Source organism: Orbicella franksi, chromosome 12 (assembly GCF_964199315.1).
Source record: "Orbicella franksi chromosome 12, jaOrbFran1.1, whole genome shotgun sequence".
NCBI classification, from domain to species: Eukaryota; Metazoa; Cnidaria; class Anthozoa; order Scleractinia; family Merulinidae; genus Orbicella; species Orbicella franksi.
In genome coordinates, this window is record NC_138156.1 from 25,691,106 (window position 1) to 25,715,584 (window position 24,479).

At 39.9% G+C, this 24,479-nt stretch overlaps 3 protein-coding genes across 4 annotated transcripts; all 3 read left to right on the forward strand.

Moving 5' to 3' along the window:
- The first annotated feature begins 861 nt into the window (after positions 1-861).
- On the forward strand, positions 862-8,365 carry LOC145462597 (uncharacterized). The gene is made up of 7 exons (XM_081446164.1): positions 862-1,408; positions 3,585-3,692; positions 4,183-4,549; positions 5,090-5,153; positions 5,724-5,853; positions 6,224-6,382; positions 6,927-8,365. Exons 2-7 carry the CDS (start codon positions 3,611-3,613, stop codon positions 7,043-7,045), a joined length of 921 nt encoding a protein of 306 aa, XP_081302290.1. The 5' UTR covers positions 862-1,408; positions 3,585-3,610; the 3' UTR covers positions 7,046-8,365.
- Positions 8,366-8,714: 349 nt separating this feature from the next.
- On the forward strand, positions 8,715-15,413 carry LOC145462596 (uncharacterized). 2 transcript variants are annotated; one of them, XM_081446162.1, is made up of 6 exons: positions 8,723-9,439; positions 10,306-10,690; positions 10,772-10,835; positions 11,111-11,249; positions 11,810-11,965; positions 12,677-15,413. In XM_081446162.1, the coding sequence occupies exons 1-6, from the start codon at positions 9,370-9,372 to the stop codon at positions 12,721-12,723; spliced, it is 861 nt and encodes a 286-aa protein (XP_081302288.1). In that variant the 5' UTR covers positions 8,723-9,369; the 3' UTR covers positions 12,724-15,413. The 2 variants fall into 2 exon arrangements, with proteins under 2 accessions (XP_081302287.1, XP_081302288.1); XM_081446161.1 differs by having other exon boundaries at positions 8,715-9,439; positions 11,810-15,413.
- Positions 15,414-15,523: 110 nt separating this feature from the next.
- Positions 15,524-19,988, forward strand: LOC145463924 (uncharacterized). The gene is made up of 6 exons (XM_081447714.1): positions 15,524-15,913; positions 16,067-16,145; positions 16,444-16,868; positions 17,458-17,617; positions 17,853-17,987; positions 18,438-19,988. Exons 2-6 carry the CDS (start codon positions 16,088-16,090, stop codon positions 18,560-18,562), a joined length of 903 nt encoding a protein of 300 aa, XP_081303840.1. The 5' UTR covers positions 15,524-15,913; positions 16,067-16,087; the 3' UTR covers positions 18,563-19,988.
- The last annotated feature ends 4,491 nt before the right edge of the window (positions 19,989-24,479 follow it).

Genomic DNA, 24,479 nt, shown 5'->3' on the forward strand with positions numbered 1-24,479 from the left:
ATGTAAAGCAGACGTCTCTAGACGTGTCAATTGCGAGTGCCTGGGACCAGACCGGACTACAGGAAATTAAAAGGGCAAAGGTTTATTTCTTGGTAACTCATTTAACAATGAGTTTGCCTTCTTTAAGGTTAGGCCGGCTATAACCGCCACTATCGCCCTGACTAACACTGGAAATTGTAGTTTATATCACTCATAGTTATACTATAGTCTTTCATCCCAGGGGTACTTCTACATTGGGGTCTCACGGGAATGCTCTTTGAAAGGTTTGGAAAGATAAAAGGTAACATCCACTGCAACATGTGTACAGCTACCGCGGAGAACCAAAACAAAAGAAACTCGAATTCTTGAAATTTGGCTCAAGAACGTCTTGACAGACACGAAGAAGCCCGGCGAAGAAGTACCGTGATAGTTGCATGTACGCAAATTTGAAATGGAATCACCTGGGCCGTACAAGGTTTTCAACTTGTAATTCACGGTGTTAAACACACCGTCTGTCTGGCAATGCCGTATAACATACGTTTTCCCTTTTCCCATTTTGTGAGCCACTGATCTAGGTAACCTTAGTTTAATTGTTTTAAAAACTTTTTGTTTTACTTTTCTTGTACGAGCAATGTCCTACGGACTGACATGTTTGGCACTTTGCTGTTTCAGTTTAATTCCGGATATCAAAACCAAAACAAAAAATCCAGGTTGAGAACGACACTCCCTTTAAGTAGAGGAAGTCATACCCTAATCAAACTTTTCCCAATAAAACAGGAACTTGAAATGATAATTTTCTTTCCTAGTATACGAGATAATATTTTTATGACCCATGTGTGTTGACAAACTGCGCGTAGAAAGACAAATGGTGGATTAAGTCAACTTAATTATTACTAGTGGCGCGCGACGCTGCCTTGTTCAAACACTCATCGTTCTGTCACGAGGTATGCGATAATTAAAGAAGGTTTGTTAAGCCATAAGGAACGGAAAAGACTAATGTGACGTAAAAAGGGCTGAAATGGCGACAGAAACTAGAAGAACACCAGAAGTTATTTTAGTTCAAGCGAGGAGGTGCACTTCTTCGTTTGCAATTGAATAGAAAGGCGTAATTACTGGAACGCCAAAATATCGCGTTTAGTTTGATGTGGCTACAGGGCTGGCGCTACAGTTAATGTTTTGACTTTGTCAACCCACGCCCTGAACATTTTTGGTCACCGTTGAGATTGTGTTACACGAATTTGTCGTTCACAGTTCGTGCACCCAGTCGCATTGACGTCATCGCTGACCGGAAGCACTCGCGTTGAAATAAGCTTGAACGCGGTGTGTCTTGTCAGTATGACCTCGTGGCGCTTAGCAATCCATTCGTACTCGCAACTCGAGAAACAAGTCGCTAAATCTCCTGAACGACCTTGAAAGCTAGAGACGAAAGGTAGGTCTTCAGTCCGACACGGACTTTTATTGCACAAACGACGTTTATGAAATACCCCAAGGTCTTTAAATGCAGCCGGCTATTATATACGCTCGCTTCATTGCTCATTCACTGGAGCGTGTTAGCTCTACTTAATACAAGTTTTGCAGACTTTTCATCAAATGCAAATTTCACGGAGTTATTGTTAGTGAAAAGAGCTCTCTGAAATTGTTTCGTTGACGAGAACATCACTTAAACATCGCTCCTTTTCCAAAGGGAAAGATAGTCAGCGACGAAATTGCTGAAGGTGAACAAATTACTGAAGGCTAACAAATCAGAACTTCCATCTAAATTTGTAGATTTTGGAGTAATTACGGTATGTAGACTCTGTTACTGTTCTGATCAATTCATTGACGTGCTTGGATAATCCGATTCTACCCTATTACAATGTCGATAAATTTGCTGTCAAGAAAGTTTTGTTAACTATGAAAGGGTTTGATTCCGAAATCTCATCAGTTTCAGTAAAAATTGGCAGTCTCTGCTGGGTGGTTCGAGTTTTATAGCGAAATTCCCGATCCACAACAGTAAATCGTAAATACAGAAGAAACATGTCTGTAGTTTGAAGAAAGTTCTGTGGTAAGAGTTGCACGCAACTTAATTTTACATTCTACCGTGTACCTCATGCACTGAAGCCGTGCACAGCGAAATTAATTAGGACTAATCAACTGTTGACTGTAACTAGTGGAGCTGTCGGGAAGCGAAAAAATTATGTTGCATCATCTATTTCATGCATCGCTTCAAGCATCGAAGGGCATATTTTCCTTCGTGTTGAGAGAGTTGTTTGCAGATAAAATTATCGATTGAGATTCGCGGTACGCAAAAGCTTGTTAACCCACGTGCAAGCAACTGGAAGGCTTGTAAAATTAAAAGCTGAGGGTTCGGGGCAGAGATAGAGTATCATGATATAAAGATTTTACTCCCCATTGTTCCCCTCTAAATATATATTACTGCGGGAACCAATCTGTTTAGCTAATCTTTATGAACAACAAACATTTAAGGTCAGGTTAGCAAAACAAATTTTCTTGTACTTAGTAAGAGATGAAAGATGTAAAAGTAATCCGCCTTGCAACCGCAACGTTTGCGGTGTATGTGATAGCCCCGGGTAATAGCCACTTATGTCTCCCTAGGAAACCCAATATCATGATTTAAGTTGATATGATCTATCTAAAAGAACCCAACTCACGCGAAGCCAGATTTCATAGTGGACACCGAATCGAACAAGGACTTCCAACTATTGAGTAATTTTTTTTCCACCCGCAGTCTTCGTTTTCATTTGAAATAACTTCGCGGTTGATAATTGAAGAAAGAGAGTTCTCACTTTACTTCCACGTATTAAAACATGCAGGGAGCAAAGCTTGCTTGATACCGGTTTATAAGAGGTTGCGTAAATTTGAAATAACGATTGGAATTATTAAACAGCGTGACTATCGAGAAAAAAATGTTTTGAACAGGAAATCCTCAAGCGGTTTCTAAAACATGTACTGATGACAAATTAAAACGTTCACTAGTAAATGTTGCCGGCTTGACTTCTTGGAGCTGAGAAGTGCTGAGACACTTAATAATTCCTAACCATTTTCTCAGAAACTCTTTCCGTTTACTTCCTGGGAGCGGCCCTTTAATTTTCTTTGAACAGGAAATCCATCGTGTCGCTTTGACGGCTAATATGCTTAAAAGCATTTCCGGATCTTTAAATGACCTTTATACTTCTTGCGCCCGTTTTCCTGGGAAAAAATGAGCGATTGAGCAATTCTGCTTTTAATAATGTCAGCCTGGAGTTATACATATCGCACCGCCGAGACCGCCTCGAGAAACTGTTCCTCAAACAGAGAGAAAATGAAAAGAAAACATGCAATAACTCGAACGACTTTGCATGATGTACGTATATTTTTGTTATGGCGAGATGTTCGCGCATTTAAGCTAAAATATCAAAAGCTCTCGATTTGGCGGACAGCTTATCGACGAGGGCAAGTTCCGTTACGTTAACCATCCATTGTTTGATGGTAATCTTAATTCTCGTCACGTTTTTGCTTGACAAGGTAACAATTTTTTCGCGGAGAAATTAAGATGTTAATCATTTTTAATTCATGCAAGACTTAACTTGCAAACCTGACATTTATACTGCCACCTTCATTTTTAGGTACTTTAAACTGAAACCAATAAAATATGGCAAAAAGAAAGTTGTTGGTAATCTGTCTGATTGCGTTGGAGCTGGTGGACATGGCTGTATCGGCTAAAAAAGTGAAATGTAAGTAGCTCGGTTTTTGCTCAATCTCGATTGTAACCACTGGTTTATAGAGACGGCATGCCGCTGGGAGCCTGGGGCGGATCCCTGAAAGCTTCCGGTATCGGCAAAGAAAGTTGAATTTGCCAACTGTCTGCCGACATTAACAAGACTAAAAGAGTATAAACGCTCAAAGGATGAAAGACTAACTGGGTTTAAGAAACGTTTTGGACCTCTGAAAGCACTCGTCAGGAGCCATACAGATCGGCTTCTACTGAAATGACTGAATGACTGAATTAATGATGATATTGCGGCTTTTCCAAGACCGCACTACCTGGGGGTACTCCCAGAAATTTTGGGTGGGGGTGTGCGGATGGATTTTTGTTGACGGTCTTATCGATAATGATGCAACAGTAGCTTCTTCTAAAAAGCATACCCAATACAAGACTAAAGTGCAAAAACCATACCCCATTTAAAACCATGACACTGATGACTGATCTTTAATTCTTCTCAGATTTGGACAACCTTTTATGTAAAACGTACGAGACCGTGGTTGCTGTAGATCCCTCCAATCACGGTTATTACCCGTTTTTTGTCAAGCTCCATCGCTGCGCCGGCTCGGCGAGCACAGTTTCTCCAAAAGTGCAGCATTGTGTGGCCCACAGCTACGACGAATTAAGCATTCAAGTTTTTTCGCACTCGTCCAACTTTCGGTCAACCACCATTACGATGAAGAATCACACAAGCTGTGCTCATGAATGCGTCACCAGTCCGGATGAGTGCAATTTTGCCGTAGAGGACTGGGACGATCAACACTGTACGTGCAAGTGCAGATACCCTGATGGACCGCCAGAAGAATTCGCCTGCAAGGATGGCTTTAGGTAGGTCCTTGAATGGTTTAATTAATTTTACAAGGATTCGGTTTGGTGTTCGACGTCTAGCAGCTCAACAGGTCGGTTTCCAAATCAGGTGTCCGTAGAGAGGCGGCTGAAGGTGTTGCCTCTCTCTCTGGAAGGGGTCTAACAGGGGATCGAGTTATTAGTTATTAGGGGCGCGATACGCGCGAGATACGAGTCTGGGCCCACGCGCGTGGTCTCACTCTCGCGAATCTCTACAACTCATTCCGTATCATTACTAGAGTGCTGCCTCTTCAAGCTAGACGTGATCCATCGCTAGTTATTTCCTAATATTTTGTCAGGTTGCCCCAACAATTCATTGGTACGCCATACCGAAGTACAGGGAAGCAATATGATAGAGCTTGCAAGTAAGATGCCTTGCTCAATAACAGAACACTGTGAGCCAAGTAAGGACTCGAACCCAGACTGCTCGATTCGGAGCCTCGCGCCCTGACTAGTAGGCCACCTATTCTCCCGTGTCGTTGCTAAGATTCTCTAAGCTCAACTTATTTTAATTTCCTTTAGGTGGAACAGCCATAAATGCAAATGTGAATGTGATAGAGCTCCCGATCATTGCCCTGTCAGAAAGGTAAGACAAGCTGTTGGGATGATTTTTAGTAGCAAACAGCAAAAAAAAAAAAAAAAAAAAAAAAAAGAACCTCAATGGCGTGATAAGTCTGAGAGCAATTTTAGAGGACAATAAACAGTCTCGTCTCCAGTGTCGCTTTTGAAGGTTCCTATCGTCTGCTGCATGATAACATACTGAAAGGAGCTCATGCCAGTCGCGGTATTTTGAGTTATTTTGGCCGTGTACAAAATTACCTTTGCAATTATTGAAGGAAACCTGAAAATAGTAGTTTCTTAAGATAGAAAAACAACAGAGAGATGATAATAAACTATAAAGGAACAAGGATGGTTAAGGATGGAGAAGATTAACACGGATTACAAACGACGAACTTGAAAAATTGACGCTAAACTTTCAAGATGCGTAAACCATGACGTAGCTCCTCTAAAGTGAACGATTTCCAAGAAACTTTGACTTTCAGTCATGATGAAAGATCAGTAATGATTATATTGTCTCGGAGTTGTCTTGTTCACAATTAAGATAGCTGTGTTGCTTTATTGCATTAATAATTGATTTCTTGTGTTTTTTCCTCAGGTCTGGAGTAATGATATTTGTGGTTGCAGGTGTGAAAACAGTGCAGTTAATGAGTGTACACAAATGGACATGGGAATTGATGTAGATTGCCAGTGTGTAGACGTGCAGGCCTTCCGCGATCACAAATCAGGTAAGAAAAGTACTTGCCAAACAAATAGTTTGCATGAAAATCTTGTGTAAACTGAATATGCGATAGATCCTTCGATCTATCAAGCTCTCTTACACAGTCTTCCTTAGGTATATGTTGACGCGCCTCAAAAGATCCCCCCCGACCCCCCGCCCAGGCAAAAGATACGGTGGAAGAACGGTTTTAGTTTTACATAAGGTGATTACATTACTTTTCTTGTAATGGAGGCCCGGTGTCTTTTTGTTGAGAAGATCATCTACATAGGACTGCTTTTGTTTTACAGGACGTTACTCTTGGCCACTGATGAAACTCAAAATGAGACAGCCGGAAAAAAAAAAACATTTAAAAAGATGTGTTTTGTTTTTCTTTGCAGTTCATTCAAGGAACCGTATGTTCATAACGCTCCTGATTGGTCAAGCAGTGCTGATTATTCTGCTCATTTGTGCCCTGGTGCACTGGGTCCGAAAAAGAAACAAACAGAACTCGTCTCATTCCCCGCTCGACAGATTAGACTCGCGCAAGATTAGTGACGGTAAGTATGCACCTTCCAAGTGTCTCTAGCATGTGTTGGTTTTGTGGTAGATTACCACACAGCCATTTCTTGACTTGGGACTTCCTCGACCGAACGATTTTTGATCCTTGCAAACTGACCAAAGCACAAACCTAGAGGGGAAAAGAGGTGCGGTAGAAATTAATCAAAGGAGCCCCCTCATGGCTTACGTATCTTGAAAAATTCAGCCAAAATTTTTCAAGTTCGTCGTTTATTATAATCCGCGTTAATTTCCTCCATCTTTAACCATGCTTGTTTCTTTATGGTCTATTATTGTCTCTATAATTTGGTGTTTTTCTATATTAGTAAGCTAATATTTTCGGGTTTCCTTCAATTTGAAGATAATTTTGTAAGTGACCAAAATATGAACTCAAAATGCCGCGACTGAGCTCCTTAAGAACTCAAACTGCGGACGAAAACAAGCCGGCAATACAGCATCAATTAACTAGCCTCCAAAATTGCCGTGTCATTTTGTTAACTGTAAATTACTATAATAAAAAGTATTTCCATCGTTTAATTTTTGCAGATTTAGAGGTGGTGGTGGGATCCGAGTGTACAAACTCCTTAGATGATACAAAGGAGTCGACCGATGACGACAGCTGCACTGCTCCTCTGTCCCCTAAAGTACAGATAACAGATATATAAGACCTGGATATAGACCCGGTATTTCATGGACAGTGAATATGGAAGAGACGCGGGATGTCAATTCAGAAAAAGTCCGTCAAGGGAACGAGGCAAACCAAGTGTCGCTTAGATCAAAGACTGAAAGTAGCGCTTGAATAATCAAAAGAAAAAGATTATTTTTGGCCAAAGCTTAACCATTTCAATGATAATTTTGGTCAATTCAAGTTGTAATCGCTCATTATAATCCTTGGCTAAATTGAAATTGATGCCTATGCGAGTTGTGATATGGAAGGTACTTCAAAGTTTAATTAAGAGCTATTTTGTTGGTCTTTTCCACGCTCTCGCTCGGTTTCTGGGAGCGAGAAAAAGAGGAACGAGGCGTGCGGGAGAACGAAGGGAATCTGGGGAAGAAAGTGCCTTTTTTCCACTCCTTCTTCGCGACAGCTTCGCGCAAGCAATACGTTATTCTTGAAACGTAGCAACATTCATTAGAAAATGTAGAGTTTATAATGCGATATTTTATTACCTTTTCTAAGAAAAGAAGTTGTTTTGAACGAATACTACAATAGTGAACATAAGTATAGCCACCACGACTTGGAGGCAGACAAAGTAGTGGTAATATCACGTGACTTTTGTGTCGTATTCTCACTGACCAGCAACTTCAAACCCAGGCCCGTTCTTGGGCAGTAAACGACATTGCTGACGAAATTGCGACTATTAACTTTCATGTAGGAAAGCCGTTTTCATTGTTTAGAATTATCTGTTGTATTTAGCTGATATACATGTCAATAAATTGTACATAGGCAAAATGTGTTGGATTTATTTTCGAGGAGATTTTAATTCCGTAAACGGGCGCCGAGAAAATCATCCCCTGAGGGAGAAAAAACCCAAGTCGGGTTGTCAATGACCCACAGTAGCTTTTACGTCCCAGGGATTTTTCCCGCCATTTGGAAGGGTGCAAACGTGAGGGGAAATTCAGAAAGATCATTTGTCGTTAAATCATGTCGACATACTTCTCAGTACTAAACAGGTAATCTACCCTATGTCGAAATCTAAACTTAACACTTTCACTTTAAGTCACCTCTCTTTCACCCACCCCTCCCCCACCTCCCTCTCCTCGCCACAGGCTAGTCGTACCTGTAAAGCTTTTACCAGACTGGCTCAGGTTATGAAGACACAACGCACTGTAAAGGTTCTGTTTGTCTGATTTTAGCCGTAGATTGTACTGTTAAATTTCGGTGTGGAAGCGTTTCTATTTATTTCGACGCACCTGAGATTTCCGAAGTGGTTGGTTATCATTCCCCAGTCGCGGGAAAAAAGTGAAGGTCTGTAAGATCATCATCATGCAAAAATAACCGTTATGACGGAACCCGTGTAGAATACGTTGATCGTGAGGACCACACTTTTTCTGCTACAACTCTTGAACCTTCTGGAACCGAGTCTTACATTCGGAAAACGAAATCAATGTTTTCCCGGGATTTTACCAACAAATAAAATCTCTAGGAAGGAATGTTTGTGGTTGTCATGCCCATAGCATAGCGATGGATTTCCCAGAACTGTACGTTTCTCGGCAAATTGGGGCAAAGGTTACGGGAGAAATTGAAACCAAGGACATTATTTTTTATTAGCATGCAGATACCCGTTAGCTTATGATGATGCACCCCCCGGAATTTTGGAATTTTTGTAACATTTGATGAAAATTGGCCGGTAGGTTTAAAACTTGTCACGTATTTTGATGTACTGTACGAGCAAATACGCTTACTCGACCGAAACTATAAAATTGTTTCTTGCCTCATGTAACAATTTATTGAGAGAATGAAAACTCAGGAATCATAAAAGTGCGTAATAAACTTAAATTTCCGGTTATCAAGCAGTTCTATTTAAAGAAATCGTCACTCTGTAACTGAATCATGTGATTTTGGGTGTGATCCCTTATCCGAGCTTATTATTTTTTTTTTACTAATTCTAAGTATCCGATTGGATGGGGCGCTTTTTCCCACGCTTTTGTCAAGCTATGATGAAGGCGCGGAAGTGGAGGGAAAAACCCTTTGCAGTGATTGAATACAACTCAAGAGTAAAAACACAAAGGCGTTTACTAAGCGACGCTGCTTTGTCTTCCCTTACCTATTAACCTTTTGCTCCGCGCTTATCTTATTACGTCTCGTGACGACCTAATTTGCATTCACTTTCAGGCGGCTTTCAGTGATGGGAAGATATATTTGCATACAGTTTGTGAACGCGCACAGATTAGTTCCTACTAAACGGGGGCGGCGAAAGAAGTCCGCGCTTGCTGTAATCTGAAGTAAAACACGCCTGAAACAAAATAAGAAGACATAGTGTCGGCCATGAAGTCATTAGCTTCAACGATGGGCTACTGTATTCTTCTTGTCCTTCAAACCGCATTTCGAATCATCGGTGAGTATCACCTGGTTTAGTCGTTAAGCTGTTTATGGATATATCTGTTCAGTTAAATTGGTTATTACTTTAAAAATCGTAACGCTATTGTAACTGTTCACGTGTACATCAATTATGAAGTCCTGCACATAGAAATCAATGATTGTAATACAATTACTTTGCGTAAACTCAAATTTACTAAGTAAGAATGAGCGAGGGTTTCGATCGCTTAGACACAATATCACAAGTGACTTCCGGTTTGCCGTCCTTCCGATAAACTTTGTTGACTCGAACGCAAAGAATACTCTTTTCGCAACTTTGTATAAGGATGCAAAGAAAGAGAGCTTAAATTAAAGAAAAGCTTCTCTGACTGGTTGAAAGAGAAAGCATATTTTCGCTGGCCACATCTATGGATAGCCACATGAAACGTGTCAGATCAGGGGAAACCCCTTGATCGATGGAAATACGTATATACATTCTTCCTGTGCGGCTCCAGTGGTTATCTTTAAACGTAACACTAAAATTGAAGCACGAAACCTTAAAACAGAGATGCCGAGTTTCCTGCTCAAACGTGAAACTCAATCGGCCATTGTGCGTCGAAACCAAAGGTGTATTCAATAAACCAACGCCCATGTCACGGCCCTAAGATATAACGCACGGGAGACAAAATAAAGCCTTTTTGCGTGAGCAACATCCCAGAGATACGCTGCGAAACGGGAATTTTTTCGTTTGCTTTGTTTTTCGGTTTCCATGGCCACATTACAGGGTACAGGGCAGCATCGGTAGAGACTAGCGAAGGTTGAGGGGGGAGGGGGCAGGGGTAAGGAAGCCCCTATTTAATCTATCATGAGAGGGATCGGAATTCTAACCATTACGGTACCTTTCAGAGGCTGCTGATGTCAAAGTCGTGGAGTGCAGCAAACCAGTGCTCACAACTGTTGCAATTGACGAGCCACGTCACAGATTCTATCCTTATTACATTCAGCTGTACCAATGCCAGGGCTCATGGGAGTATGAGAGTCCCAACATCAAACAGTGTGTTGCCACCCATTCCGACCCAGTTAAAGTGACAGTTTATAACACTATGCGCAACTGGGAAAAAACAGAAGTAACTGTTCACAACCACACGAGCTGCGCCGGCAAGTGCAAAGCCAATGACAGCCAGTGTGAACCTCAAGTACAACGATGGAATGACCAAAGCTGCAGATGCAAATGTTTATTTCAATGGTCTCCACCACCGAACAACATCATCAAACGCAAAGAAGGGTTTAGGTGAGTGCCAGAGACAGAATTGAGGTCAATTTATTAATTATATAGCTTTGTTAACAATTTTGGGTGTTTCTTTCAATTTAGGTGGAATTCGCATCTCTGCCGTTATGAATGTAATAGACCACCAGCAGTTTGCCCAGCGGAAAAGGTAAAGGTTCTCTTGCTTCAAACTTCTACGGTCTTCAAGGACTGCAGCGTATAGGTCACGCAACGCTCCTTTCACGTAACGTTTGCCCCGCGCCCACAAACCAGGGTCACGCTATTACTGGGGAGATGTTTTTAGCCCAACCATAATGTCACATCTTCCACTGTCATCCCTTTCCCCTGCCATGCCCTCCAGCTCCCCAACTGTATCACTTTGATCCATCAAATTGGCGCGAAGTTACAAAGCGTGACTTAAGTACTGTTGTGTCCTTCCCATAGATATGGAGTGAAAAGAAATGTTCCTGTGTCTGTGACTCTTACTATGAACGGGACTGCACGAGCGAAGGCAAACATATGGATCCCGAAACGTGTCAATGCAAAGACATACGTGGTTTCCTAAACGAGGGAAAGCGTCCTGGTAAGCGAGCTAAACAACACTTGATAGTCGATTGTAGATAATGGTTAGGATCCGACGTCATCACGTAGTTGAACCCGGCCTCAGGCCTCAACAACTCCCTTGATTACTTCACTGACCGATTGGGACTGGTTCCCAGACTCTTTGCTCCTCCTGGACGGCAAGTGAGAGCCAAGGCCCAGTTGCTGGTGATTGAAGTGTCTCGACTTTGAAAACGGTCATCTCTGAGGCCCTATTAGGGGTATTCGGGATCTTGGTGTGAAAAATTAACGGGATACAGAATATTTAGGAAATAAAGTCCCGGGATATGGGACATTCGGAGCAGGTAACCCGGGATATCGAGTAATAAAATTGTAAATGTTGCAACTTAAATTAATAGGATACAGGACAATTAGGCCAAGATTCAATGGAATATGGGATACTGAGGACCCCCCCCCCCCACCCACACTACTCCCAGTCCATAAGGGGGCCGCATTACTAGAGTCTGCAACAGTCCACGTTAGCTAATCATTGTAGCTCGTTTTACTCAATCATGTTTAAAGTTGGTATGCTATTTTCCACAGGGTTTTTAACATATGTAGAGTCCAAAATCGTTGTTACCCTCCTTGTGCTGATAGTAGTGGGGAGTCTTGCTTTAGGCGCCTACAATATTTGCCTTCGTCGGAAATTAACCGAGCTACAAATTGTACAGTCGGCAGGGTCTGATGTGTCTGATGTTGGTAAGTTCACGAGCATTTTAGTTTGCTATAGCTATATTAACTCATTTATTCGTTCATTGGTTAAATTTATTAAACAAACAAGTTCACAGATGTTGTATCTGAGCTGGTAAGCGTTTTACTATAATGCTAACAAAAAGTTTGATTGATTGATTGATTGATTGATGGACTGACTGACTGACTGACTGACTGACTGACTGATTGATTGACTGGCTGACTGATTGATTGATTGATTGATTGACTGACTAACTGACTGATTGACTGATTGATTGATTGACTGACTGATTAACTGATTGACTGATTGACTGACTGACTGACTGATTGACTGATTGACTGATTGACTGACTGCACTGACTGACCGACCGACTGATTGATCGATCGATCGATCGATTGATTGATTGATTGACTGACTGACTGACTGACTGACTGACTGATTGATTGATTGATCGATTGAGCGATCGATCGATCGATCGATCGATTGATTCACTGACTGACTGACTGACTGACTGACTGACTATTTGATTGATTGATTAATCTCGTTTGTCGGTATTTTTTCTTTCTATGATTCCTTTGTGTCTTTGTGCCTCTGCCTTCAGGCTTTCATTTCATGATAACATCTTAGTCATGTATATATTTAAAAACCTGTTACCCAAATTAAAAAAAAATTTGCATGTCCGAATCATTTATTATCTTTCTTTATTAACTTGACTGCAGTTTCTGATTGTTCAAGCCATGCCACCAGTTTTGAGAGTGCAGTTTAACACACGCCTCTGCAACGCCTCTGCAATATTAGACAGTGTTTTGACTGAATTCAATTTTTCTTACGTCGATTTCCCACCAAATGGTGCGTAACATTGAGCAACATAATTACAGATCAAACGTAACCGTGATCAATAGCAGTAGAAAAAAATTACAATTAACTTAAATAATTAAATGATTTTGAAAGTAGAAGAATGTATCGACTTATTAGAAATTTCAATGGATTCTAGAAACTTACATTTAGAATTGTCAAACTTACTTTCTCCATATGGTCAGTAATATATGCATATATCGTGTCTGGATACTTAAAACAAAGTTGCAATCTTGCCTGTAATAACTTTTTCGTTCCTGAGAGCAAAACACTCGAAAAGTATTGATTTTCAATACAAACTGTATGCAACTCTTTAAATGTCAGTTTTGACAATTTTGTGCCGGTACATCACAGCAATAGAAATGACGAATTTCGTTCTTCTCCCTATTCGTTCTCTAAGCATTTTACAAAAATTGTGGGGAGAAATTAGCTTTTAACGACTTAGGAACTGAGAGATTGTTGTAGGCAGTTGCAACATTAATTAGAGCCAGTCTCGCTTCTTTTCCGTGAAAAGAAAAAAAAGTTGTGTTTCTTAAAGCACGTAATAAAGTAACCCAAACTTTGGGAGAATTTAGAATAGACACTCACAGTGTATTACCCTCTCTATGTAGTGGAATAAATATAATCACTTTTAAAGTGGATGCCTGTTTATTTAGAAAAATTATTAGTTATTTTTCTTTTTTTTCAAATAATCCCCGGCGGTTAATAATACCTTTTGCTTGTGATCTCGACGCACTCAAGTCAAAAAGAGGGTGTGTGCACACTCTCATATCGGTGTTTTAAGATTTTTGTGCGTAAAATGATGAGCGAAAGAATAAACCTGTGATCGCTAGTTCTTTTTTCGGGCGAACGCCCCAAAAATAAACGCGTGATCACAAGTTAGGGAAGCCGAATATTTAATGGTCCTATTGGACTCCGAGTGTGACAATATTTCAGATCTGTAGGACTTAGGCACGAGCTTTGCTATTACTCCCGTGTTCCTTGAACTCTATATACCGTATCAAACTCCATCTTTTCTGGTCTTTATATAAACGGATCCAATTAGAGCAAACGGGCAAAAAAAACTGTGGATAACCTATGACTTGCTTTCCATTCAGGGCGACAAGATAAACGTTTTTCACTATAATAAGTTTTTCACTATACGATGCTGTTGTTATAATTATCTTTCCGGTATTTATCGTTATGCGTAACTCCTGTACTTAACGCCCACGTCTAGAATTCGGTCAAACGCCCCCTCAAATCTACGAACGCCCCCTCAACTGAACCTCGATCGGGGCGCGTTGGCGTAAGTTTATTTGAGTAACTACAGCAGTTACTTGTGCCATGTTTAACTTTTTCAGATCTGTTCGGTGTGGGTGTTTGTTATGTAAACCAGTTCGCACGTGCATTAAACGCTCTCGGAAAAACTATGAAAATAATATTCGCTCGCGATCCAGTCAGAAATCAACTTATTACGCTAATCCTGTTTAGCCGTATTGTGCGTTTTGTTTCATTCAGTATATGGTAATTAACCTGCTTTACTTTGTTCGTTGTTTTATTGATCCATCAGCCGTTGCATTTATTATCCTGATTTCTTCCGTTGATTTTTCATTTATTTTTACTCCAGGGGTTTACTAACTTTTTCAGTCCTCATTTCAACGTGTTCTCTGTTTTATCACCACTTAACACATCATCAGCTGATAATTCCTGAGTAGATCTTTGAGAAAACCTTCATAATATAGAGACATTTTGTTGCATGGCGTATTTTAAAGTCTTTAAATAACCTAGGAGACCAACCATTCGTGACCAAATGTTTGTTTGTAAAATCAACTATCCTAAAATGTCAACCCACTCCAGGCAGCTGAACTAAATTTAACTCACCTTTGCACCCATGACGTCAATATGACGTACTTTGAGAACACGCCTCAAAGAAATATGGTGGGAACAGACGCAGCGGGAAAGAGAGACGAAGACTAAGTAAACACGACTGTGGAATTTATTCGACACACGCGTGTTTAATATAAACAGAGGCCTATATTGTACAGAAAGAAACTGTGTAGGTTGTGAGGTTGTAAAACCCAACAGAAGACAATACAAAGTTAACTTCTTTGTGATAGCGTGGTTGTTGAATGTCACACACATCATTTCCCTCAGCTTGTAACTGTAAAATCCGTTACATATCTGATAGTGCATGTCTATAATTCTTTTACGAAAAGGGCGCAGTCTTTGAGTTTTCGTATTTGTTTTAACAAAACCATCAGGTCTTCCCACGCTCCAAATTTGGTATCGAGGTTACGATCTTAATGGCAAAAAAATTTGAAGTAGCTGATATTTGTTTTGTTCACGTTAAGGTCGATTATTGCTCGATGTGTTATCTATTCATTCAATGCCTGTTCGGCTGTTGACAAATTCAAGTGAAACTGATCTGCCTTAAATCGCAAAAGTTACAGTTTCATTGCTGAAGAGGATTACTACAAAAGAGGCACCTTTATCCGATCTTATAAAATCCTTTTTTCTCATAATTTTATCCCGGATCACTCACGACCTAAGCCTTACGTAAAATAACGAGGGCGTTTTCCTCTTGTCAAACGAAATAATCTCTTTTTAGCCTCTTGATAAGTTACGTATACCGGCATGGCGTATGTTGCGTAATTCCGGACGAAATATCTCAAATCTTTGAAGTGATTGTGGGAAAAAATACTAATCGTGCAATATGAAATAGTATTTTGCTCGTGTCGTTTGGCTGCTAGCGAGAGGAGGAAATTTCCGTGTTTTCGTGGAAGATAACCTTTTGCCCTGACAAGCCCGTCAGCTTCTTAGAATCAGGGATAGCTGAACATTCCAGAGTGCTCGAATATGGGGTCAAGAAAGTTCGAGATGGACGTGAAAGTACGTAGATTGTCTGGGAATGCGCCGGGCGGCAGTGTAGCGAGGTATGGGATTTCCTCCGTCATAACTTTGGTTTGGGTTTTATTTACTTTATCTGTTATAAAAGAAGACAGCGCTATCGCTAAGCAGTTAAACAGTTCAACACTTGAGAGAGAAGAAACAACTCAACAGAATCTTCAATTGCCTTCAACTAGAAACGATCCTTGGATTTCACTAGGAACTCGCAACATAAGGTAAAATAGAGTTGTGTTACTTTCCCCCTTTTTACTGGAATAGTATTTTCGTAGAGTATTGTTTACGGGTAAAGATGGCTCCTGAGTTGCCTCTTGATTTTAACACCAACCTTACAGATTTTTAATGATTATGTTATCATGATTCTTCTACAGATATCAAACGAAGAAACAAACATGTACATGCAGGAATCACTCGCTTTGCTCGTTCTTCTTCCATTACTCGGAAATTCAGGTAAATGTTTTATGAAATATTTTATTTGAACTGGTGCATCGTTTGTAACTAAGAGTAAACAAGCAGTGTTTTGAGAATTGAGTCAAACTTCCAAACTGCGAGTGAACTTTGGTAAGGCAATAACATCTCCCAGTAATTAAATAGCTATGGAAGTCGATTCTGTTGACTGACAAGTGAAAAGAATTCTTGAACGTTTTTACTACAGCTTACAACCAACCTTTTGTTTGCTTCTTAGTTTAAGTTAACGACAAATTCTTCAACGGTGTTGCTAAAAATCATCCTTTTGTTTGTACCTTAGTTGAAGTTAACAACGAATTCTGTAAACCGCGTCCAACTTTGGTCGCCATCGACAACCCAGACTACAAATTCTTTCCGTACTTTGTGAAACTGCATCGATGCGGAGGATCGTGTGACAATGTACAACCTTCAGTTCAGTCATGCACTCCTCTTCAGTACAACGAAGTACCCGTCACGGTGCAGGTGATTGGGACAAGCGAGACCAAAGTCATCAAGGAGAAAAATCATACACGCTGTGGCTGCGAATGCGTTATCAGCCCGGACAATTGTGACTTAGAATTTGAGGACTGGAGACCAGACATGTGCCAGTGCAAGTGTAAATACAATGACACGCCCCCAGTGCCTTGTGGGCAGGGAATGATCTGGAGCAGGAGCCACTGCAGGTGCATGTGCAATAAGGTGCCAGAGCAGTGTGGACCAAATAAGGTAAGGGAATCATTTTGCAATGATTAACGTCCTACTGTTTGTACCATATGGGTTTTTAAGGTGTTTAACTGAAGGAGGTCCCTCACAGTTTGCGCATCTTGGAAAGTTTGGCTAAATTTTTCAAGTTCGTCGTTTGTAATCCGTGCCAATCTTCTCCATCTTTAAGCATCCTTGTTCCTTTATGGTTTATTATTATCTCATTGGTGTTTTTCTATCTTAATAACATTATTTTCGGGTTTCCTTTAATTTGAAAGTAGTTTTACACGCCGCCAAAATAACTCAAAATACCGTGACTGAACTCTAGATCAAACTCAAATAGCAAACCAATAACGATAACATTTTCTACTCGCATTGTCGCAGAATATAGAAGGTTTATAACTTACTGCCTGATCTAGACATACACTCTCAATCTCTCAATTGTAAACATACAGGGGTCTTGGTAGGAAAGTAACTGTAAGGAAAACTGGAACGCTTGCTGCGCTAAGACAGAAGGAGTTGTCTGTTTTTCTTCAGTTATAGAACTAGAGTAGGTCGCTAGTCGAATGATCAAATCATTGAGATGCTTAATTCATTTCCTGTTATGTTCCAGGTATGGAGTTCCAAAGCTTGTGGCTGTGTTTGCAAGGAAAGAAGATACCGGAATTGCGCGCGAAGACAAAAGTTTGTTGACGAGGAAACGTGTATGTGCACTAACGTAATGCAGGGACCGGAAACAAATCAAGTATCAAATCCAAAACCCCAACAGAAAGGTAACTATATAGAGCTTTTCATTGGATCAGTGATGCGAGATATAAATTTTGCTTCTACGTTGCAGTGTTTGTCAAAATTACACCCAAGCAACCATGAAACTGCTATTTAAGTTCCGACACAATTGTTTTCCCAGATTCTATTGAGAAAATTAAGGACACTGAAATTTATCAATGTACAACGCAGGAACTGATGCATTAATGGTGATGTAATGGTGTTTATTTAATTATTTTTCAGGTGGATTACCTCAGGAATTCTATGTAGTCATGTTTCTTGGACAGTTTGTCCTCATGTATTTGGTGTTTGATGCCATCCTGTACCGCAAGAAAGCTGGTTTGATTTATCGTGTCACAAGGAGTTGTTCAACGAAAGGTACAGTAAATTGAAAATGCAGTTTTTATAGAGTGTTTTCACTCACGTGGCCAGTAGCCATACAAGTTTAATGGAACAAAAAGAAATGTTTACATAAGAAATATAGGCCCCATTAGTATTTTTCTCATTTTCTGATCTAGATTAAATTTGGCCGTTGAAAATGACTTTCTTATGAAGAATTTGCGTCTTTAAACTTAATTACCAGCCTTCGTTTTCAAGATGGCTGTTATTCCTTCATACAGAAGGCTTAACCTGGCTGAAATCAATATTACAGAACATCATACATAAAACCAACAACAACAACAACAAACACTAGAGACAACTTCAACAACAACAAAATGCGAACGTTTTCTTGATTCTCTGTAAGTACTTGTAAAGCAAAATATTCTGGATCATACATGCCATTTTCAAAGGCGAACCTCTAACGGAAATTGTTTCTCTTTTCACCAGGTAATCATTCAAACATTGACAGTTCAAGAGAAGATATTTTTAGCGATTCAAGCCGCTCATCTACAGTGATCACAGATCTACCCACAGAAACGGGAGAAAACAACATGGCCGCCGCGCATGCGTGAAACTATTGTAATTCAGACTTGCTGACGTAACAGCAGACCCGTGTCCTGTCCTTAAGGATACTAGCAATAGCAGTGTAAGATGTTTTCTAGTTGCCCGACACCGTGAGCTGAAAGTTTAATTTTTAAATTTACGGCTATGAGAAGTGTACAAAGTCATTGTTTCCGAGATCAATAACCTCGAGAAAAGTTATTTAATATATATTTATTTATTTATATCAGTGAGCGTTATTTACGTAGGATGCTGCCTGCATGAAATGTTGGAGAAACTTGATTATTTATTGTAAAAGTTATTTATGACTTTAAAAAGAGGATACAAAATAAATACGATCTATGTGACTGCTTGACGTTAATTTAATGTTGTTAGCCGGGAAGCAAGTCCGAGGAAAGGCAATACGACGTGTAACAAATTAAACACAACTATTTATCCTCAATTCCACCATTTTTTTTTTTTAACTTTTCATGAAGCTATGCTTACGCGCCGACCACTAACGCTCGAGGGTGGGGAGCTCCTATATGGCTTATGGGGTATAAATCAAGGATTCTGGTCTCATTTACGGTGTTCATGGCGAAACGCCACTATTTTTAGCTGGCAAAGTATCTTTTAGGGTGCAATCGGGGAAATAATAATAAAAAACGCTCTTATTTCTGTTTTTAAGCTCGATTTCCGCCGCTCTCTCCAGTCCGGTCTACTAGCGCGGGCTCCTTTCCTGAACAGCGGCTGCTAATCAAGCCTATTCCGTTTTAAGTGGTATCTTTTAGGGGTCAAATAAAGCTCAAGCCACACCCAGATTGGTCTCCTCTACGGGTTTAATTCAAATTTTCCGACGAGCATCCCTGACCTTTTCATATGGAAGTCCCCCCGGACACTACTGTCCCTTATATTACAACTTGGAATACAATCTTGAAATGAAGCTTCTCAGTCATAGAATGACAAACATCTTTCTTAATGTTAGTCGAAAGAATTTGTTACTGCATCAAGAGTAAACAATTCAACTCGCAGATGTTTTTCTTACGCCCACTGCTTTACCCCCACGAATACTGCGATCTATCAGGAGTCCATCACTAGGAGTGTGCAACTCCCATACTAAGCCTATGTCACGGCATTTTCACAGACCGATCTATTTTTGGGCTTCTTTTCCCGCGAAATAGGTCAGTTCCGGTCTTCGTGAGTGCGCATCAATAAGGAAAAAAGTGTTGTCTTTCTTTTGAAGGTGCTTCGCTGGTGCTACGTCACGGTTTGCGCATATTGAAAAGTTTAGCCTGGATTTTTCAAATTTGTCGTTTGCAATCCGTGTTAACCTTCTCCATCCTTAGCATCCTTGTTCCTTTATGGTTTATCATTATTTCTTTGGTGTTTTTCTATCTTATTAAATTGCTATTTTCAGGTTTCCTTCAATTTAAAGGTAATTTTGTATGCGGCCAAAATAACTCAAAATATCGTGACTGAGCTCCTTTAAATCTTCCGGTGAAATGACGACGTTAGTTAAAAATCCATGCTTGTGACTGGTCACTGAGCTGGTTTCTGCGATGGTCTGAATTCGAGGTAAATTCAAACTCAAAATATATCGTTCTGTGACGGGAATGTGTGGTAGCTGCACGATCCTGGTGATGGGCTCCTGGATGTTTTGATCATGTTTAAGATTTTAATTTTAATGTTTAATAATTATTGACCTTGAGAAATGATCATCCTACAAAATGGAACAAATCCCTGACTCAATTTTTTTACGCTGCATTTTGAATAGATCTTTTCACTGTTAATTTTTCAGAGAAAAATTAACAGTCCCCCTGGTTGTAGGCTAATCTATCTTTAAATCAAGAAATACACCCGGGAATTGGGCCCCCCTCAAGCTTTCCTTGTTTTGAATTCGTTTTACTATGACGTTTTAAAGCTTAACCAGTAAATGAAAAACCTATTCATCAACACAGCTTTAGCTCGTTTCGAAACGGTTTCCGGTTATAAGCCCCCTCGGATATAGCTCCCCCCCTCCCTCAGTTGTATAACCTTGGGCTTATAAGCGATTTACGGTATGCATTATAATAAAATGCAACGTGGACGTAAGGCAATCAGTTCGGGCAGGAACTTCAAAATTGTCCGGAATTACCTCACATGTATAACCCTGGGTTTATAAGCGATTTACGGTATGCATTATAATAAAATCCAACGTGGATGCAAGGCAGTTTCGGGCAAAACTTCAAAATTGTCCGGAATTACCTCACATGCATTCACGTTGGATTACATTGCAGTACAAAAATAACCTCGAGCGATATTCAAGACTGATTCACAATGAAGAACATTTCTTCCTTTTCAACTTCAACTGGGAAAGTTTATATCTAAAAGAAACCTGTAGGATTGTCGTCATGTTTCAGTAAAGAGCAAATTATTTACCATATACGGCGAGCCAAAAGAAATTTATCAAAGGGGAATATTGACAAACAAAGAAACGAAAATTGGAATAAGGCGAACACATTGATAAAAAGAAAAGTTTGGTAGAACATTTGTCAAAAAGTCATCATCAAAGGGCTGAAAAGGAATACAATTAATATTTGAATTGACCGCAATCTTCGCTGATTTTCACTAACCACGACGGGGATTTTTTACGGATTATCTGACGCTTAAATTTATTTCAAGTTGCTTCAGACGTCCTTTGGGAATTTTGTCATCCGGTTCTTCACTGCACTGGAGAGACAAAAATGAACTTATTAAACACCCATGTACGTTTTTTATGAATCCTAGCAACATGACTAGCAGCTAATATTGTTAGTTTGGGTCAACTAATACAAAATGTATTAGCCTCAACTACAATATTGTAATTTAGTTTCCTTGTTTCGGTGGCACTAATCAATCTTGATGTTTGTGCGTCATGGGGAAACCCCACTTTTTACTGAAGCCAATTTCTTTCAATATTGACCTTCAAGTGAACTCAATCCATAGATGGGAATAGACTAATGAGCAAATTTATTTTTAACTTGACCTGTGCAGCAATTTCCTGTACCATTGCAGGCCAACTCTAAAGCTAAGCCATAAAATATGTCAGTTTAAAAATAGATGGTTTCTGGAACAGTATAAATATTTTTGCTGTGAAGTGAACTGTTAGTTGATTTAGTGACTGGTATTTGAGGTGGACAAGCTCATTCAGTTCATATTATTTTATGTTTATGTGTGAACTCAAAAGGTAAGCTCAATGTAAAATCCACTATTTTTTTAGTTAGTTTTTAGTGTAGTATCTAGCACAGTGTGTTGAAGAATGCCTAAAGGGTCGTTAGCTGAGAACAAGATCAGAGGAAAAACATTAATCCCTGAAAAATGAGGTAACGACACTGAAGCTATTCGAAAGCGTGAGGTCCATCGATTTTCCTTTTTTCCATTTTTTTTATACCTTATAATCAGTATCATATCAGTTCATTTGCCATTTTGTTGTTTTGGCGGGAAAAATTTCTGATGAGGGTGGACAGAAGCCACTAAAAATTTAGAGAAGAAAACAACCTTAGAGAATTGAATGTTCTTACCGATCACAACTGTCTCTTTAAAATTTAGTGTTGCCGGGTAAAATATATATCAGAGTAAAAATCCGTGTTGCATTCCAGTACACGCACTCTTGACGAATTTTTCTATCGATCGGTTCAGTTTCATAGTGTAACTCACAATCTGTTTCCAGTCACTATACACTAATGCATGGATTAATTGATTAATTTCACACATTGAATGGTCCCAATACCATTATTACTTTCACCACCTTCAAAGCCTCGTCAAAACTACGCCGGAGAAATTTGAAGACGGCGTTTTCAATCTGTAAACGCATCAATTTTTTCCGTCTACACTACGCTGGAGAAATTTGAAAACGTAACAATCACCGGCCATTTTATTTTTGTGTTTGAGGAAAACTCGAGCAGGGAAAACAAATTATATGATTATCGTGATGTAATCTTTTTCGAAAAGCTCTGTTTTCAAAATGTTTTCCGTCCACACTGAAACGCGAAGCCGGCGTTTTCAAATTCCTCCGGTTTGAAGAGCGTTTTAGAAAAACTCCGTTTTTGCGACGGATTAGCGTGGACGGTAGCCCTAACCGTAGAAATAAAGCTGCGTTTTCAAATTTCTCCGGCGTAATTTGGACGGGACTTAAAACACGCGCAAACAACGAAACTTGTGTCACTAGTCGAGTTGACGATGTGTTTGTTTTGAAACATAAGGCTGAAAAATACACTTGAGATCGATGTCCTTCAGACGGTCTGACATTTTGTGCCAAAGCTAGGTAGATTTAACGAACCCTTTTAATTTCAGTGGATTATAAATTACTTAAGTTGTGCTGTCAATTTATATCGTAAAAATGGCAAGTAATTAACAATAGATAACAGCTCTAAGTGAGAAAAAAACTATTTAATCTGCCTGTGAAACGACAAGGATTTCCTCTTGCGGGGGATTTTTTGCGGACTGTAATTGTAAGTAGAGATAAGTAATTGTTTAGATCGATTTACTGAACCGTGGGTATAAGCTCTTTACCTGCGGTGAGTCTGAAATCGGAAGCTACACAAACATATCTCGCGATAAGAAAATCACGAGAGATTTGTTACGATTACGCGGCGTTATAATAAACATGTAAGCCGATTTCTATCAGTGATCAGTTTTCTTTCAACCAAAAATAGGCGTCTTTTTTATTAGGGGATCTTTCTTTTCACAATTGTTTATGATTGCAGTGGCAAGAAATCTAAGTCTGAAATGACGATTTCGAAACCAGGCGATTGAGTAACGAATGATTTAGTGATAATTACCCCAGTTTAAAGGACCGTTCATCTTTCGCACAGGGCGGTACGTAATTAGCGAGGAATGTCTCCAGTGTATTTAAAATTCAAGTACAGTTACAGCTATGTAACTGTTAAACAATGTAACTAATTACTAAGTTACCAGAACTTTCTAACTGACCATAAACCAGACTGACTTAGCTTCTAAGAATGTTTGGGCATGTAAGCGCTTCCTTTGCGGAAATCCACTAAATAAATTTGCCCTACCCAACAATAAGAACCATTGGAAAATTTTGATGTTTTTTCTTAAAAGCCATGGGAACGATTGCGCGATTGCGACCGTTTGACTAGGTCGACGAAGAGTTATCGACTGGACGCTCGGAAATTATCGGAATCTCCGATGTTGGCTTGGCCAGTCACGCCAAGGCGGCATTTCATGTTTCGAGTACGTACACTTAAAATTGCTCGTAAATCTTTTGCCGTCTTGGCATCGAAAGCATTTAGAATGAGGTTAGCGCTTTGCGGAGATCCGGGCAAGGCGGAAACTAGTTATTAATTGGCGATAACAGCTCTACCAAAGAAATCTAAATTGGGATAATTGAAAACATTAAAATAGCCCCTCGTGATTAGACATGTGGGAGTTTTGTTATTTTGTCTCGTCTCGCGTTTTGTGAGTAGCGTCTCATGGTATATTGACAAACAAAAGCACGGGGAAGTTTACAGATTCTTTACTCAAGAAAAATCGGAAGTCACCGAATATCCCAGAAAGTTTTGATTTTGTACAGTCTGCCTGGTAGAGTGTTTGGGGCAATATGCGTGAGTCTGTGAGTCCAGTAGACTACCTGTATTCAAGTACGGTATGTTAATACTCAGTGACTATATTTTCGAACGCTAACCCAAGGAAGATCTCTGCCGCGCTGCAGATCAGTACTCTCGACAAATTTTCTTACAAAGGTACGCAACTTCATTATGAATTGAAAAAAATCCTCCCTTTTTTTGTGACGTTTATTTCCTAGAAGAACAAAGTCTTGCCCAACTCCGCTCCTTGACAACATTGTGTCCCAATCGATGGGAAAATATTTAGGCGTAACGGAGCAACCGACATTTCTCAAATTCCTTCTCGCGAACTGACTGATATAAGATCGCTTACAGGTGATGGGATTTTATTACTTATATAACC

What these genes read in the sequence shown, in the direction of transcription:
- LOC145462597 (XM_081446164.1), top strand. Translation starts at nt 3,611, where the DNA reads ATGGCAAAAAGAAAGTTGTTGGTAATCTGTCTGATTGCGTTGGAGCTG. An exon ending in GCCTGCAAGGATGGCTTTAG is followed by an intron (nt 4,550 to 5,089) that starts GTAGGTCCTTGA and finishes AATTTCCTTTAG; the next exon opens with GTGGAACAGCCATAAATGCA. An exon ending in CTTCCGCGATCACAAATCAG is followed by an intron (nt 5,854 to 6,223) that starts GTAAGAAAAGTA and finishes TTTTCTTTGCAG; the next exon opens with TTCATTCAAGGAACCGTATG.
- LOC145462596 (XM_081446161.1), top strand. Translation starts at nt 9,370, where the DNA reads ATGAAGTCATTAGCTTCAACGATGGGCTACTGTATTCTTCTTGTCCTT. An exon ending in AACCGCATTTCGAATCATCG is followed by an intron (nt 9,440 to 10,305) that starts GTGAGTATCACC and finishes GGTACCTTTCAG; the next exon opens with AGGCTGCTGATGTCAAAGTC. An exon ending in AAACGCAAAGAAGGGTTTAG is followed by an intron (nt 10,691 to 10,771) that starts GTGAGTGCCAGA and finishes CTTTCAATTTAG; the next exon opens with GTGGAATTCGCATCTCTGCC.
- LOC145463924 (XM_081447714.1), top strand. Translation starts at nt 16,088, where the DNA reads ATGTACATGCAGGAATCACTCGCTTTGCTCGTTCTTCTTCCATTACTC. An exon ending in TCCATTACTCGGAAATTCAG is followed by an intron (nt 16,146 to 16,443) that starts GTAAATGTTTTA and finishes TTTGTACCTTAG; the next exon opens with TTGAAGTTAACAACGAATTC. An exon ending in AAGGAGTTGTTCAACGAAAG is followed by an intron (nt 17,988 to 18,437) that starts GTACAGTAAATT and finishes TCTTTTCACCAG; the next exon opens with GTAATCATTCAAACATTGAC.